This window comes from Stegodyphus dumicola, chromosome 2, assembly GCF_044657685.1.
Source record: "Stegodyphus dumicola isolate Sdum_Otavi_A_Nest chromosome 2, ASM4465768v1".
NCBI classification, from domain to species: Eukaryota; Metazoa; Arthropoda; class Arachnida; order Araneae; family Eresidae; genus Stegodyphus; species Stegodyphus dumicola.
Window position 1 is genome coordinate 173,007,510 of NC_140769.1, and position 16,995 is coordinate 173,024,504.

The following is a 16,995-nucleotide window of genomic DNA, read 5'->3' on the forward strand; positions in this document are numbered from 1 at the left end:
ATGCATGTCTACTGATGATCTTGTTGCTGAATAGTTCAAATTCTTATGAATATGCTGGCTTTGTGAGCATTTGTATTGCTTTTATGCATCACTTGATATAAGAGAGTACAGAATAACTATTCTCATTCAGTACTACGAGAAAGAGCAATTTGCTTGGAAAGTCCTCCAAGATAGCATTCCTTTCTTTAAGCAGGCAGCCTTATTAGACTTTGCCATACTTCGTGCCCTCACATGATGTTGTTTTATCTCTTGCCGGTAACATTATAGTTCATGTTGTATGACATGAGTACATCGGTGACTTCAGAGGCTCTCATAATAAAAGGTCACAGAATTTCCGGAAGTCAATGGGATCATTCGTCCTTATAAAGATAGCTTATTACTTTTCTTCTGGGTTACTAAAAGCCTTATTTCATAATAGACTAACATCATACTAAATTTTGACAATGACAGTTCAGATATGAAGTTATATATTCAGGATTCCATTATACAACAAACTCTGACCGACAGAGAAACCTACAATTAAAGTTTTCCATATTAAAATTTCATACACAAAATCTCGTACATTGCATCCTTTGTATGATTATTGTGCTACCATATATTGCAAATTCGCTGATAACACAAATATGTCTTTTATTTGCCGATTTTAGATCGCCATGTATATATAAACGTCACAAAATTAAAATATCGAATATTAAATAGTGTACAAAATAAAATATTATAAATCTCACTATTTCATTAAGCTCTATTAATGTTAAAGCTTTTAAAACAAAGTTAGCGAATTTTATTCATTAGTAATTTATTTGGGTCTAACATTGAGCATATTTTCAAGTTCTGCTCTGGGTATGTTTTTTCTTTGATTCTGTAATTGAAATGTTAATTATTAATACGCACCGCTTCTTAATATCCATATCAGTCGTTTAAATGTCACTTCTAACTTCTAAACTTATATCATTGATACATTTACCGCTGATTTATAAGTGTTTAAACTAAAACTATTATTCTTCTTTTAACTCCAGCTTGCAGTTTACTAAAAACTTCAAAACTTCACATACATACCATATATAAGTAGGATTGTGTCCTTTGATAGAGAAAATAGTATACAATAAATTTATTACTTAAGATCAAGAGGGCAAGGGAATGAAACGTCTGAGCTAATCATAGGTCAGACAGCTAATCTTGAATATGACCTTCTGTCATGGACAATGACACGCACAGCGACGAGTAATGCTGATTACAAGGCTCATGATAAGCTCTGAAGGCAATAATTCCATTTCAGTACGGAGACAGACCTTAGTTTATGGAGGACAAGAGTAAGGGACTAACGAACTGCAATAAATTTCCCTAGAGCATCTCCAAGCATAATCCATCGATCTCGGATCTAAGATATTGCTGGAGCAATCAGACTTTCGAATATTCTGTCCGAAGTTAATTGTTGACAGACTGACCTCAGCAAAATCAAGTTTATATTTCATAAAAGAAAAGGGGAGGTCAATTGTTGTGACTTTTACAAACATATAAGTTGCTATTTAATTATTGATCTAACGAATGGTTAGAATATTTAGTTGGTAGTGGTTAATTAAATATGAAGACTTTGTTAGCAGTTTCAAAACAAAACGACAGGCAAAGTGATAAAATATAAGTATAATTGTTTTTACAAAATTAAAAAACCTTTCTATGATTTACAAACCGAAGCAATATAAACAGAATTTCTTCCGGCTGCGTACCAATAAAATACAGTGAGATTTCTTGAATTGCTGGAGCATATAATGCCTGGAAATATCACAAATGTTTCCAACTATTATACACAATAAATGGAACAGCTTTTTTATGACTCTAGCTTCGAACAAGCAAAATATTTGAACGTGCATATCTGCGACAAAACTGAATTAAAAGAGATCTATTTAATTGCTTGGTTTCAGTTAAGCTAAGGTTTTCGTACCTGGAGAGAATGCTAGTAGATTCTAATGTAAGAGAGAACAGATGAACGAGGCCAAAAATAATTAACAATTTAAACTATATGTTCTAATATTAGGAAACTGATCAGCATTTCATTATATCATTGCACTGTTTCGAATGAAGAAATACAATTTAATGAGCTTTTTACACACTTACTGAGTTATTCAATAATTTTAGTGTATTTCAGTCTAAATATTAGAATAAAAGAAAAACGTTTAAAAGAAATTACATCTTGATGTTTCATTAGTATTAGTCTTAAGTAAGTAATATCTTAATTAGTAAATGATATATTAAGTTTTTTTTTTTAAATTACTGCCGCATAATTCTGATACCACGTTTTGCTTGAATACTCATACTTCTGATGGTTACATTATATTCAGTCTTTAGAGATAAGAAGTAATCGACGAATCGTGAAGTAAGTAAGATTGTTCATAAAATTAGAAATTAGCGCTCAGTGCTACTAAATTTAATTATAAAAGACAAGATGAGCATCCAACCTATCCGCAAGAAGACATGAATTCCACCAAGTGTTTTTGCAATATATTATAACTGTAGGGTAAAAAACAAAAATAATAAAACTAAAAGTGAACCTAATGAGTAAAGTATAAAACGAAAATGTAAGAAATCACAAATGCATGGGTTAATCTCCCTTGTTTGGAGCTTCATTACAGAACTTGTCAAGAGAAAACTGTTTTGAAGCTCCATACCAGGTTGATCAACTACATAGCTAAAATAAGTTTCGTTCCGACTAATTCACTGAGACTTATAAGCGTAGAACGTAATCAAAACATCAAATAATTAGTAGAATTAAAAGTATCATTGATTTGTCCCTTTTCCCTACCTGTTTTAGCTGTCTAACACAGAAAAATAAATTGTGAAAGATTTTTTTTTAAAAAACAAGTTATACAAGTTTTTTAACATACATTTATTAGGTTATTTTGAAACAGGAAAATGAAAAATTTGCAATGCCCTCGTGGTAACTCGAACTCTGGACCTCTCGAATATTCACTGAATATGCTTGCAATGACACCACGAAGGCATGCGGAAAGAATGGAGAAAATACCCCAAGGCTCTACTTAGAGCCATTAGATTAATTTGGAGGAGACGTACGTGAAGTATGCGCAGTGTTCCCGCTGGCACTCGAAACTTTGACCACTCGAATACGCGTCGAGTATGCTGCCAATTACTACGAAAGCATGCGGAAAGAAGGGAGAAAATGCCGTATAGTATCTCAAATGTAAATCCAGATATCGCATATTTCTGTACATGTTTCAGTGAATCGAATGATATTACATATTTAGTTATGTCATATGAGAAAAATGATGTGATTAAAAACATTTTTAACTTTGCATTATTAACTATAATAAAGTCTTGACTTTTCTTCTTTTTATTTTAATTGCGTCACATTATTTGAATCTTAAGAAAATGCAAATTGGGAAGTCATTTTCCTATTACGCCTATAACATGTAAAGGCAGCTGGGATTCTTGTTGGAAATACTTCTTAATTTCACATTTAGTCCTCTTACGTATGTTAACTCATTCGTTATTTGTTAACAATACACCAATTCCGGTATATATTAGAATTTTTACATAGTTTAAATATCATTTTGGTATGATGTAAATGTTCTTAATATTGGATAATATGATTAATGATATTATTATTCATTAAATAAAATATTCCATTTAATGTAGATTTTATGTTACCATTGGTATACCTCAGTATAACTATTATAACTTTTGCATACACATTGCTGCTTTAAAGTACTTGTAGTTTAATGTTTTAATTTATTTTAAAGCAAGCAAAACTACTTAAAACCTCTACCTGAACTATAAGCATTTATTGCCTCAGAAATTAGGATATTACAACGCGCCTGCAGGTTAGCATCATTTTAAGAATCTTCGAAAATCTTGGTGGTAAAAGGGATGCGAATCACTCTTAATATTAAATTTACTGTTAATAATTTAGATCATTATGACGATTTCAATAGTTACATATTTTATCACACTCTTAAAACAATAGCATTTACAAGTGAGTTATTATTTTCGTGTCGAATATCATTAGTACTTTTTTTCTACATTTCCCTGAACATATTTATTTTTTAAGGTTGTTTTCAATAGCGAACTTAGCATTCTTGCATACCAAGGAAAATGCATTTAAAATACTAGGCATATATTTAATTAACTGAATAAAATATCGAAAATTAATAAGTTTTTCCCCATATTATTTTATAGTTTCTTTATTTGCAAGATCTGAAATTCTAATATTGATCTCAATTTTATTTAACCCATTTATGTTCAGTTTTATTCCTTTGAGTGCATCGACTGATGTAGCGGATTTCCAATTTAAGGATTATTTAAACTAGAAAGTTTCAAGAAATAATTCACAAAAGTTTTTCTTTTTTCTTTTTTTTTTTTTTTTTACTTACAATATAACATAGATACTTGGATACGAAGCACAGTAGGGAGCAAATAAACTCCTATCAATGAAAAACTTATGATCATAGAAATACTGAGAGAAGACTACACTGCATAACAGCACACATACCACGGATAACCACTTTGCTACTAAAATTAATCATTTATTGAAAAAGAGGCTCCGAAGCCGTCGGTGGTTCTTCACTCATCAAGCATCGTAAGCCAAACATTCGTTTCGTTGATAGAAGCGATGGCAGCGCCATCTCACTTCAAAGGGATTTAACTATTAAGGGGCATACTGTAATTTTATACGTATTTAATGTGCGAAATGGCATTTCCGCGGTTCTTCATTTTCCTTGTTTATTTTGCACGTTTATATTTAAAATTAATTTCAATTTGAAATTTTCTCTACTTCCTTAAATACTGATGAACAAAACATTATTCTTCATACATGTTAGAATTAACTTTAAAGAAATAATGTGCATGAAAGCTTAATAATTTATTCTATGTGCTCTAGAGCTGCATATATATTTTCAACAACTGCATTCAGGTTATAATTTTAGTTGTTCTACGTTTTTATGCATAGTGCTGTTACTATTTTATATTTTGTACAGAAAAAGTGAAAAGTGGAGTTTTATTTTACCTATTTTGTTATTTTTTCCCGCTCTATATTTATGAATTGTGCTGTCAGAGGATTTTGTTAAATTTTATGAAACCATAGGCATTGAAATAACTCTTTTATAAAGCACATTAATTTTTAACATTAATTTGTATTAATATGTATAAAAATTACAGCCTTTATTACATACTTTTCTTCTTGACAAGTGTTTTTCTGCCCTTGGTTCTATTAAATAAATCAGTACCAAGAGGAAGGTTAGACCCCGTCTTACGCACTTTTCCTAAAACCCCCTCCCCACAGCATAACTCCGCATTGTTATAGTATATTTAGAGAGCATAAAGTTTGTATCGAAACACAAATAATTAATTCATAATTTCATCATTTCAAACTACGAAATGCATACTAAGACTACATTACTGTATTGTGTGCAATAGCACTTTATGGTGTTATGAAATTAGAATATTAGACAATGTCGAACCGATTCAACAAAATTAAAATGTCGCAATCTAAGATAAAACAAACGATACAGCAAGAAGAAATTTTCTGATCTTAAAGACATTTCTTGAACGAAAAACCTTTCGATTCATCATTTAAATGATCCAATTTGAATGTCAATGAATGACCAAACTTTAAAATGCAAGTAATTAAATTTCGTTTCTAATTAATAAATATCCCTGGAGCTGACGTCGCCGAGAAAAACAACGCAAAGCAAAAACGTCGTGATGCAAAACATCGTGGAAGAAAAGAAAGCAAAGTGATAACATCGCAGTTCTAAAACATCGTGGTATAGAATATCGTCGTCGAAAACCAAGCGGTTCAAAACTTCGCAGTTTAAAAACATCGCCCTCGAAAATATCGTGGTAAAAAATAAAGCACCTACAAATTATCGCACGCTTGCGTTTGTTAGGTTTTAAAAGTAAACAAAACAAGATATAATTTTCGCCAAATCAGTATTAGATTAACAAACGTGAAAGAAAGTAAGTTAATTAACTAAGCAATTTTTATAGAGGTAATCTTATACAGTTATTTATCTTCCTTTTTCAGGCTATATTTTTCATGAAACATTATGAGTAAAACTTTATAAAAATGATTAATTTATTAATGACCTTTGTTAATTAACTATGTAAATTTAAAATTCTATTAAGTGCTATAAGTTGCATTAATTGTCTACTCATTTTCAATTTTTAAATGCTTAAGATTCCTTCTTACTTTTTCAGTAAAATTTTATTAGTTTATTTTAAAATAGGAAATATAAAAGTAAAAATATCCCTCTTTCCTTCTTGCACTCCCAAATCATTACGCGAAAATGCATTTACATCTTTTAAAAGCTGAAAAACGCATGTGTGCGATATTATCGTCATGAGATGATTTGTAGGTACCTTTTTTTACTATGATATTTTCGATGGCGATGTTTTTAAAGTGCAAAGTTTTTGAGCCGCTTTATTTTCGATGACGATACATCATACTGCGATGTTTTAGAACTGCGACATTTTCTCTTTGATTTCTTTTCTCCCACGAAGTTTTGTATCACAACGTTTTCGTCTTGCGTTGTTTCTTACGCGACTTTTTCGTCTGCGATGTTTTTGCCATGATGTTTTTGGCGGACACCCGCAGCGGTTAGCTGAGCAATTTTATGGTGTATAAAAGAGAAAAAATTCAGTTCTAGAGCATAATTTGGTTTCTATGATTTTCTCTCTTTGCTCACTTTGACTGTGTCAGTAACTGGCAAACGGTTTCGCACTTGTAATGAACATATGTCAAGCTGAATGATCATATCGAAGAACTACTTGATAGGTGGGTAGCAGTTTTGGTATCTGTCGAAGAATTTTTGAGCCATGGCAGATCACAACGTCAAGAAAACAGCTGTTGATCTAGGAAATCCCCTGGCTTACATTTCGGCAATTACTGTATTCTCGCTTTTAAAAGCCAAGCCCTTAATTTTAACTCTTTTTTTAATTCTCGTTTTCAAAATGTAGTAAATTCTAATGTAATACATTTATAGTAAATTACAACCATTCGCGAACATAAGCCGCACATAAATCGACCTTTTATTAAAATGCATAGTAAACAGCAAACGTAGCAATGTGAATGTTAGTGATTCAAAATAAATTCAGTCATCATTATAGCATATAAGAGAAATCTTTACTGATAATATAGCTGACATTCTTGCTTTTAATTTCGAGTTTTGGAAATAAAATAATATTCTAAGTAGTGGGAATTTAAATCATGTAAAGAAAAAAAAAGTTTCTCAATTATGTATATTAGGGAAAATATTTACGTCTCAAATTTAGAGTCCAACTTTCGACGAAGTTTGAAATATTGCACACTCGAGCAAATATTTAAATTTGAAATGAATTCATCTTAAGGAGAAAATGTTTTCATTTTAGTAGTTCTTTACAAATACGTTGAATAGAGCGAAATAAATTCAACTATCTTCAGATGTTATTGATATTTCAGTTCAAAGATAGACAAACACAGCACTATCACTATTATTCAATATTTACTTCGTTATATCAGATTGTTTTGTAATGCAGCTTTGAGTTTAATTACAACACCAAATTCTCGCTGGAATGGCAACTTAAAACATCTGTTATAAGCATACATTCGAATTCTTTTAGTTACTGTTATTCCCATTAGGATAACAATCCTGGTTTTTTGAGTTATAACCAAAAAAAAAAAAAAAAAAAAAAAAAAAAGGCAAACTGAAACATAAAATTAGCAAAACAACAACTTTATGTTTGGCGTAGATTTAGTCAATTGCTCAATCGATTTCGAAGCCAAACAGGTACATATCCCTCCTCATCAAGAGCGAAAAACTCTACAAAGCTGAAAATCAGCTAGCGCAACGGTCGTAAATATAACTAAAGGCAGTACAGCTAACAAGAGGGTAGTGCTAACTGTCGGAAAAAGTAGTAACGAAATTAAGTTGATAAAATTTTAAAAGCTTTAGGAAAGACTGGATTGGACTTAAAGAAATTAACTAAACAGGGTAAATCTTTGTGAATGTGAAAAGCTTCAAGAAAATACAATTCGCCAATTGAAGAAGCTTCTTGAATAATGTTTGCAGACCCAAAATCAAAATTATGTTTAAATTTTCACATCGTGTTAGTATGATTTGAGATCTATCGGCCAAAATAAAACAGCATTAAAGTTTCGCATCAAGGAAGGGGAATCTTATATCCTAAAAGGAGAAATTAACAAGTCTTCGATAGCTAATCATGCTGAAAATTTAAGCATAATTTTGACTTGGGATCTGCAAAAATTATTCAAGGAGCTTCTTCAGTTAGTTGGTGAACTGGATTTCCTTGAAGTTATTCACATTCACAAACATTTGTTTTGTTTAGTTAATAAATTTAAGTCCAATCCAGTCCTTCTTAACGCTTTTAACATTCTATTAACTTAATTTTCAATTTCATTACTATTTTTGCCAACAGGTACCGTTACCGTTACCTTCTTGTTCGCTTTACTGCCGTAGAGTATAAGCGCCTGATTCTTTCCAGTCTTGCAGATTTCTTTGTTCATGAGGAAGAGAGACCTGTGTATGTAATAATTTATATTAAGTGTTTGTTATTCATGTAAGTATGCGGCATTTCTCTTGCACATTTTAATTTATTTCATCAGTTACTGGTAGTTTTTTTTTAAATGCAGGTGGACGAATCGATCATTCGCATCATTTCAACAATGCACATCGTGCTCTGACTGACACACTTGCGCTCGAAGACGCAGTCAGTGTCGCTTTAGAAATGACATCTTCGGATGATACCCTCATTATAGTTACGTCTGATCACTCTCATGTATTTGCTTTCGGAGGAAATCCAAAAAGAGGAAATCCAATACTTGGTAAGTATATGTAACTTAATTTACATAATTAATTTGTTAATTCATCGTTAAATCATGCCTGTAAACATCGTAGAACTTCAAAATCCTGTACTCGTCCTTCACCGATTTGTAAACGGTCATTACAAAATAATGTTAGAAATATATCGCAAAACTACCGCTTTGCTTAGCTGTTATTATAGCATACAAGCATTGACTGACTCATCTAGGCTAAAAGAAGAATGCTTTGTTCTACGAGTAACGTCATCAGACGATATTTTCATTGAAGTCACGTTTGATCACTGCTTCGTTTTCTTCTTTCGAGGAAACCTAACTGATGAAGTTCCCATATTATTTGAGTGATGTGATCGTCTTTATTATCATTTCATGCCGAAAGAAGATACAGGGACATTGGATGATTAATGATCGATCATATACGAATAAAATAATCACGCGACAAAAACTTGTTTCATATTTTTATCAAATAAAATGTAACTACTCTTATGAAATCAAAACATAGTCTGTCAGAAAGAAACAGAAACACATTAGCGTCAAAGATAATACAGCAATAAGAGAGAAGCACAATAATGCTACTGAAAAGCAACATTTCAGGGAAAATATAGTTTTAATAAAACTGAAGTGACTAGTAAATCATTACAAAATATTAGAAAGAGTCTTTTTAAATTGTACGTTTTTAATCAAGTTTACTAAACTGTAACAGGATTCTAAGGATGTTCTTCAAATCTCAAACAACGCAGCTAACACTTTTTTGGATATTCTTCAACGAAGTTTTGATTTCGACCTTGGAAAAGAAAATTAATTAATGAAATCTTACAGTCTGAAGTAAAAATTAACTACACTGTTTCAGCTATCTAATAAATTCTTAATATTTGGAACTTTTGAGAAAAAAGTGATGAGCACATTGAAATATTGAATATACAGTAATTAAAATAACATAAATTTCAGTATTTGCAACATACATTTAAATTTTATTATCAAGTCATCTGGATAATAGGTTGCTATGATATATTACATCAGATTCGTTGTTCCTGAACAATTTATATTTCATTTCCATCTGGTGTTTGATGATTATTATGTCACTTTTGAGATTGAATCCAGCAATAAATTCACATTCAAGTTCGCTGTGAGAAGTAAATGATTTATTTTACAAAAATAAAAATTATTTCATTTTCGTCTAAACTTTGTTTTGGGAATTACAGCAACATTTATGCGCCTCTTAGAAATCCATTAAATCAGTTAGTATCAAGAAACAAATAATTAGCATCTATCAGGCAGCCAAAAAAAATGCGAGGCACGAAGTTTTTCTTAGAAGAGAGATATTTGTGCCTTTCATCTTTCTTTGCAGCTCCAATTTAACTTCGTCGATTAGAAGCCAAGGAAGAAAAACGTGTGCTGGTATTTTACTAGACTCTTGATCTGTTTCTTGAGTGGGGAGATAGTATATTCTTGCTTTGGGAAGAAAACGTTGATGACTTAAGTTTCGTAAATGATAACGAAAGCGCCAAACTAAATGGACGTTTGAAGAATTCGCGTGTCATTAGAAAGAAAGATGTTTTCGTATATCCATAAAACATCATCAGATGATTAGAAATCTTTTTATTAAATCGAACGTGGAATTAGGAATAGTTGTTCCATTATTCAAAATATTTTTTACAGTAGTTTGATATTTATTACTCTGTATTTTACCCTTACTTAAATATCTTAAAAGTAAAACACTTAATGAAGATTATTATTAAGAGTTTTGTTTTCTTTATTTGAATATTTTTCTCATTTGTACAAAAAACACCTGCTCTTACAACTTCACATACTAAGTCACTGAGGGTAAAAGTTAGTTTTTTCCTCTGGTTCTGAAAGTAGTCCCTTAACAAAATTTAACTGTATTTACAACACAACTTAAAGACAGTGTTAATACACACACACACAAAGGCATCCCAAACTGAAACTTTCGGCTGTTAAAATAAAAAATAAACAAATGGAAGTTAAGTTTCGTAAACCAAAAAATTTTCTTTTACCGCATTACAAATTGTACTTAGTGTCTACAAAGAGTTAAGAGTTAAGCCTTGGTAAAAATTACTCACTCAAACGCATAAAAGTAACGCTTTCCTTAATTTGCTTTGAAAAAATATCCAAAGATTAATTCCACTTTATTTGTTATCTCCACACTAATCCTGTTTTATTTGTTATCTTGATGCGTCGAGGCGTAAAACGAGAGACCATCGCAGCGAAAGATTAGCGAAACTATCATTGGAAGAGAGGATTAGTGTAATCAAAAATAAGTCCCAATAATATATTGTGTTTTATATCTCAATTGATTTCGTACCTTGTATTTGCTTCTATCATTAAAATTGTATACATTGAAACAACGGTGAATATATCTTAGAAATACTCGTAGAAAGTAATAAAGAAAATCTTTAAAATTAGCGAATTTTAAAACTTATTCAAAAGCCCCCCAAAAAGTAAAATCAAGCGCAGTTGCTGCAAAAAACATATTTAATGAAGTTATAGAGAATATAAAAGAAATAATCTCCTAGGAAATTCGAAGCGAAATTTAGAATGAAACTGTGCACTATTGTAGTAAAAATAATTGGCAATTTAGAAAACTAACATGTGAAAGCACTAGTGGGCTAACATGTGAAAGCATTAGAAAGCACTAGTGGGCTCATAATTAATTAAAATTTATAAATAAATACATTGCAAGGTCAATTAAAATGTAAATAGAAGAATAAAATAAGAGGATTGTTACTGATTCCATAGAAAGATCCTGACTTATCAATGAGAATTGGAATCTCTCCATACAAGCCTCAATAATTCATGAAGAGCAGGTTTCTTCAGATTTTATTAATTATTATCCGAAAAATGCTGGCGTTAAATATCTTTTCGAATCTTTAAACTAACAGGTAATGATAATGAAGACACAATAACACGCCGAATAAATACTAATTCAGAAGTCAAACAACAAAAATCAGCATTATATTTACAAAATTTTCACAGGACTAGTTTCGATGGTTTTACCGAACCACCATCCTCAGCTGCAAAACCGCAAATGAAAAAGATAGGAAATAATGATTAGATAAGATAAGAAAGCCTGGACAAGAATAAGCAAGTGGCGCCATCTGTTGGTGAAACCAGAACTAAAACATAATTTCTTTAAAGGCCGAAGGCAAATTTGGATTGGAATTAGGATCGTTAACTAGAACAGAAAGATTTTTATGAATGTAAAATGCCTCTAGAAAACCCACTTCTCCAATGGAAAACATTCCTAATTCCAATCCAAATTTGCCTTCGGACTTTAAATAAATTATGTTTTAGTTCTGGTTTCACCAACAGATGGCGCCATTTGCTTATTCTTGTCCAGGCTTTCTTATCTTATCTAATCATTACTTCCTATCTTGTTCATTTGCGGTTTTGCAGCTGAGGATGGTGGTTCGGTAAAACCATCGAAACTAGTCCTGTGAAAATTTTATAAATATAACGCTGATTTTTGTTGTTTGACTTCTGAATTAGGTAATGATAAGCTTATCTTAAATCCCAAGAAGGATAAGGAAGCATGTCTGGCCGATTTCAAGGTTTTGTATATTTTGTAATTAAACTGTATTAAATATTTTCTGTAAATATAACTGGTTAGCTTCTCTTTCGTTATTAAAATTTTTCTTTTAGACTGACTTCAGCCAGAAGTAATTATAAAAATAAATTTTACTCTTTTTTCTTAATTATGCCGCCCAGCCGGTTAACGTTGCTGACTGCTGTGCCGAAGGGCCCGGGTTCGAATCCCGGAGAAGGCATGGATGTTTGTAAATGTACAGTGCCGGTGCGGCGTGGCGCCACTCTAAATATGCGGCGAGCCGAAAGCCCTCTCGTGTGGTTTGGTGGAAGGGGGAGATGAGTGGGAGACCGTCGGATCCGTCCTTTCCCGGAGTTACTCTCCATCAAATTGGGGGCGGAACTGAGCAAAATTGCACTGTCACCTGAAGGGTGCTCAAGGCCGTTGCCAATGGCAGGTTTAACCTAGCGCTCCTTGCCACGAGGATTTTTGTGGGCTTGGGCTGACTACTTCAGACAAGTGAGCAAAAGCAACAATAACAACATTTCTTAATTATGCAGTTCATATTATACTGTTTTGAAATATAAACATTTTTCTCTGCATATCTTAATTTTTGCAGCTCGTGCAACTTAGTTTTTACTATTATTTTTCCTCTTTTTGCTGTACTGTCACACAGGAAGAAAATTTGTGCCAGTGGCAGCCCCTTCTATTCTAGCCAAAGTGTAGCAGTTTAAAAAATAGTACAATTGTAACCGTTTTAAAATAATCTTCCCTACATTACTCGTAGCAACATTTGGCTTTTCATACTTATTTCACAATTGGCGCCATTTCGAAATTTCTTTTATTGTGAGTAAAATATAAGTAGAGTTTAATATTAATTTTGGCCTTAATTTGTAAAATATTTTTAAGTGCATTTATAACCAATTAGTTTATTTCTTTCTTTTCATTTACTTTTTATTTTAATTTCTCTAATTTTCTTTCTATTTTTCTTATCTTTAGTTTCAAGTATTATTCAGCATGATCGCTTTATATATTTTTGAACTTTACTTTAAGTATGATTCTGTATGCCTTGTGGTGTAGTGTTAATGCTTCGAAGGTGTGGTGTTGAACTCCAATGAAAACGCTAATGATGGAACACCACATGAAATTTTTATTGAACGCCCCCCCCAAAAAAAATGGCTACATACCATCAACAAGAGAAAAACCTAAATCTTTTTCTTAAAATCAAATTCTATACATTTTACGTGCGAGAGCAATTCGCGGCTCTCGAGGCTCCGTTTTTAACATTACCAACAATTTAATTATTTTAATAACAATTATTTTAACAACTATTGAAAACGTATTCAGAAGTTAAATCATAATAATTTTCTCTTATGCTCACGAGACATCCTTGTACATATTAATCTTCAGTTTCTTCTTCCTTTATGCGACCTTATTACAGCCTGCATTGTTTATTTCTGAATTTTATTGCAATCAATAGCTTGTACGCGCGTCAACGAATTATCCCGCATATCCGAATCGATAAGATGTAATTTGGATATTCTAAACTTGAATAGAAATGTAAAATTGAAAAGGGATTTGCTCAGGCATGGGAGATGATGAAACGCGCTTTTCATAAATTGTTGATGGTTGTATGCAGAGATTCCAATTCCCCTTGATAAGTCGGCATCCTTTTACGGAAATTAACAACAATTATCTTGTTTTTATCGTTCTCCTTTTCATTTTAAATTGACACCTGCAGTGTATTTATTTATAAACTCCAATTCATTACCGCCACACTAGTGCCCATTATCTTTCTAAATTTCGCTTCGAATTTCCTAGGAGATAACTTGCATTATTTGCTTTACACCTTCTATAACTTTACTAAATTAGAAATAGAAATGGTATTTGTATCTATTTTAACATTGTTAAATTTGAAAGTAAAATAACATTAAAAGGTGAGCGAAGTCGGTTTCTTCTTATGGAAAAACACTTTAAAAAAATTATTGTACATAAAAACTCAAGTTATTTTAAAACTTTAAAATTTAATAACATCATCAATAATTGTAATTACTTAAAATTTAAGTTAATTAGGAAGATTAAAACCGATGCATTAAAGTTATAGTAAGCAGAAGGTAAAAATATGATAAAACAATTGTAAAAACTATGGAACAATGCATTTTAATATGTGAATGTTAAATAACTATTAATACATGCTTAAAGAGAAATGGAAAATGCAAAACCAATGATGCATTTACAACAGACAATATAAATAAATACTTTAAAATATGAAAATAAATAAAATTAATAGTTCTCATTCTTTTATAAAGAAAAACAAAAACAAAAAAAAAAAAAAAAAATTAGAAACCAAAAATGTGATTAAAGTACTCTGGATACGTAAAATAATATGAAATGTATTTCAGACAGGCTCGCTCTTACTGATCGGCAGCTCTGCTGGGTACATCAAGTTTGATCAATTAAGTAATCCGAGCCAGAACTCCCGAACTCTTTTAAACGCCAGCCCGATACCCAGTTCTCATCTCTGGTTGACACAAACCTCAACTTATCGTTGACCTATGTGCCTCGGACCTGCTGCTGTTCAGTGAGGGCTTTATATCTCTATGTGTTCTTTAACTTAATATGTTTCACAAACTATAATCAATCAACAAATGGACTGTACTTTTATTTCATTACACTAATTATAAATAAAATGTCCGCGATGCGAAATGATTGATACAAAATAAGTTCTACATGGCTGTCACAAACACAATTCTATCAATCAATTATCTTGTTGCCACACATAAAGTTCAAAGCTAAAGGAAGAAAAACAAAAGTAATTTACGCTGTTTGCAACAATAAAATGAAGGAAACGATACTCACATAAACATCCTGGCCCTCGTTGAAATCCCAGGGAATTTCAACAGTTGGAGCATTTTGAAACTTCTTAGTCTGTAATAAAAGATAAACATAAGAAAAATAATACAAAATATTATATGCGAAACAATTCATAGTTTTTATTCTGAATAGGAAGAGGACACAATTTCACGACTGGTCGTTTTATGACACCATGACCAGTTTTAATACTAGCAACTCTGACTCTTTTATCTGAGCCCGGATGAACAGCAATTATTCTCCCTAACCTCCATTTAAGAGTCGGAAGGTTGTCTTCTTTGATGAGGACTAAGTCATTGACTTCTAAATTGTTTTGACATTTTTGCCATTTAGGTCTTTGTTGAAGCTGAGACAGGTATTCTCGACTCCATCTTTTCCGGAAGTGCTGAAAAATAAACTGTCTCACATGCCATCTGTCAATGTGATTGAAGGAACTATAATTTAGGTCTGGTTCAGGTATGGCAGTTAAAGACGTTCCTATTAGGAAATGACCAGGTGTTAATGCAGTTAAATCATTTGGATCAGCCGATGTTGGACACAATGGCCTAGAGTTGAGACAAGCCTCAACCTGCGCTATCAAGGTCTGAAATTCCGAATAGGTCAGCACAGTATCACCAACAGTCCTTTTTAGATGTAATTTCATTGCCTTTACTGCCGATTCCCATAGTACACCAAAATGGGGAGATGATGGCGGGTTGAATATCCATTTTATTTCCTCTAAAGACAAAAATTTGTGAATTTCTTGATTTTGCTTACATTGCAAAAACATTTTCTGATTTCTTTGTCTGCACCTTTAAAGTTAGTACCGCAGTCACTATAAATCTCAAATGGTTTCCCTCTTCTTGCAATAAATCGTTTCAATGCACTTAAAAATGCCTTTGTTGACAAATCTTCTACCACTTCAAGATGATTACAAAACACACAAATAAGCATAAGTAATATTTAAATTATTTTTGTCCACGTCCTGCATGATGTTTAATCATGAACGGTCCAGAAAAATCTATTCCAGTTCGATGAAATGGTCGCGATTGTGTTACTCTAGATTCCGGTAGATCAACCATTATTTGACTTGCAGTTTCAGCTCTAAGTTTGCAACACGTGATACAAAATCTTACTACTTTTCGGATAGCAGATCTAGCAGCTATGATCCAAAATTGCTGTCTAATTAAAGATAGAAGAAGTTCCGGTGCTGCATGCAGATATTTGACATGAAAGTGTCTAATTATGCTTTCTGTCAGATTGTGTTTTGAAGGTAATAAGATTGGATGTTTTTCATTTTCTGATAGTTGCGCATTTTCAGTCTCCCTCCTACGCGTAACACTTTGTTGTCATCTAAAATTGGACACAAGTAGATGCTGTTTGTAGGTAAGTCCTTTCCCAACTCCAAACATTGAATTTCTTTAAAAAAGTGACATCGCTGTATTATTCTGACAATACAGAACGTTGCAGCTCGAATTTCATTACTAGATAAAAAAGACGTATTTCTTTCTATATATGCTACTTTAGAATTCGATATGAATCTTAATATCCAAGCAAATATGCGTTGTAACTTTGGAAATGAAGATATATTTGATATAATAGCAAGTTCCTGTACAGGTTCAGAAACTACAAATGAGACTGTTTTACGTGCATCTGGTAATGCCTCTTCATCTATAAGAATATTTTTAGACAAGGCAATCTCACTGCACGTTTACCAAGAAGGACCATTCCACCACAATTGATGAGATAGTAGTTCTGCAGGAAATACCCCACGTGA

General features: G+C 32.0%; 1 protein-coding gene across 2 annotated transcripts in view; it reads left to right on the top strand.

The window, feature by feature from the left end:
* Positions 1–16,995, top strand: part of LOC118201177 (alkaline phosphatase, tissue-nonspecific isozyme-like) — a 457,970-nt gene that overhangs the window by 366,476 nt on the left and 74,499 nt on the right. For both annotated transcript variants that reach the window (XM_085811453.1, XM_085811454.1), the window contains exon 7: positions 8,639–8,830. In XM_085811453.1, coding sequence (XP_085667579.1) covers positions 8,639–8,830 — 192 coding nt within the window. The remainder of the gene's footprint in view (positions 1–8,638; positions 8,831–16,995) is intronic.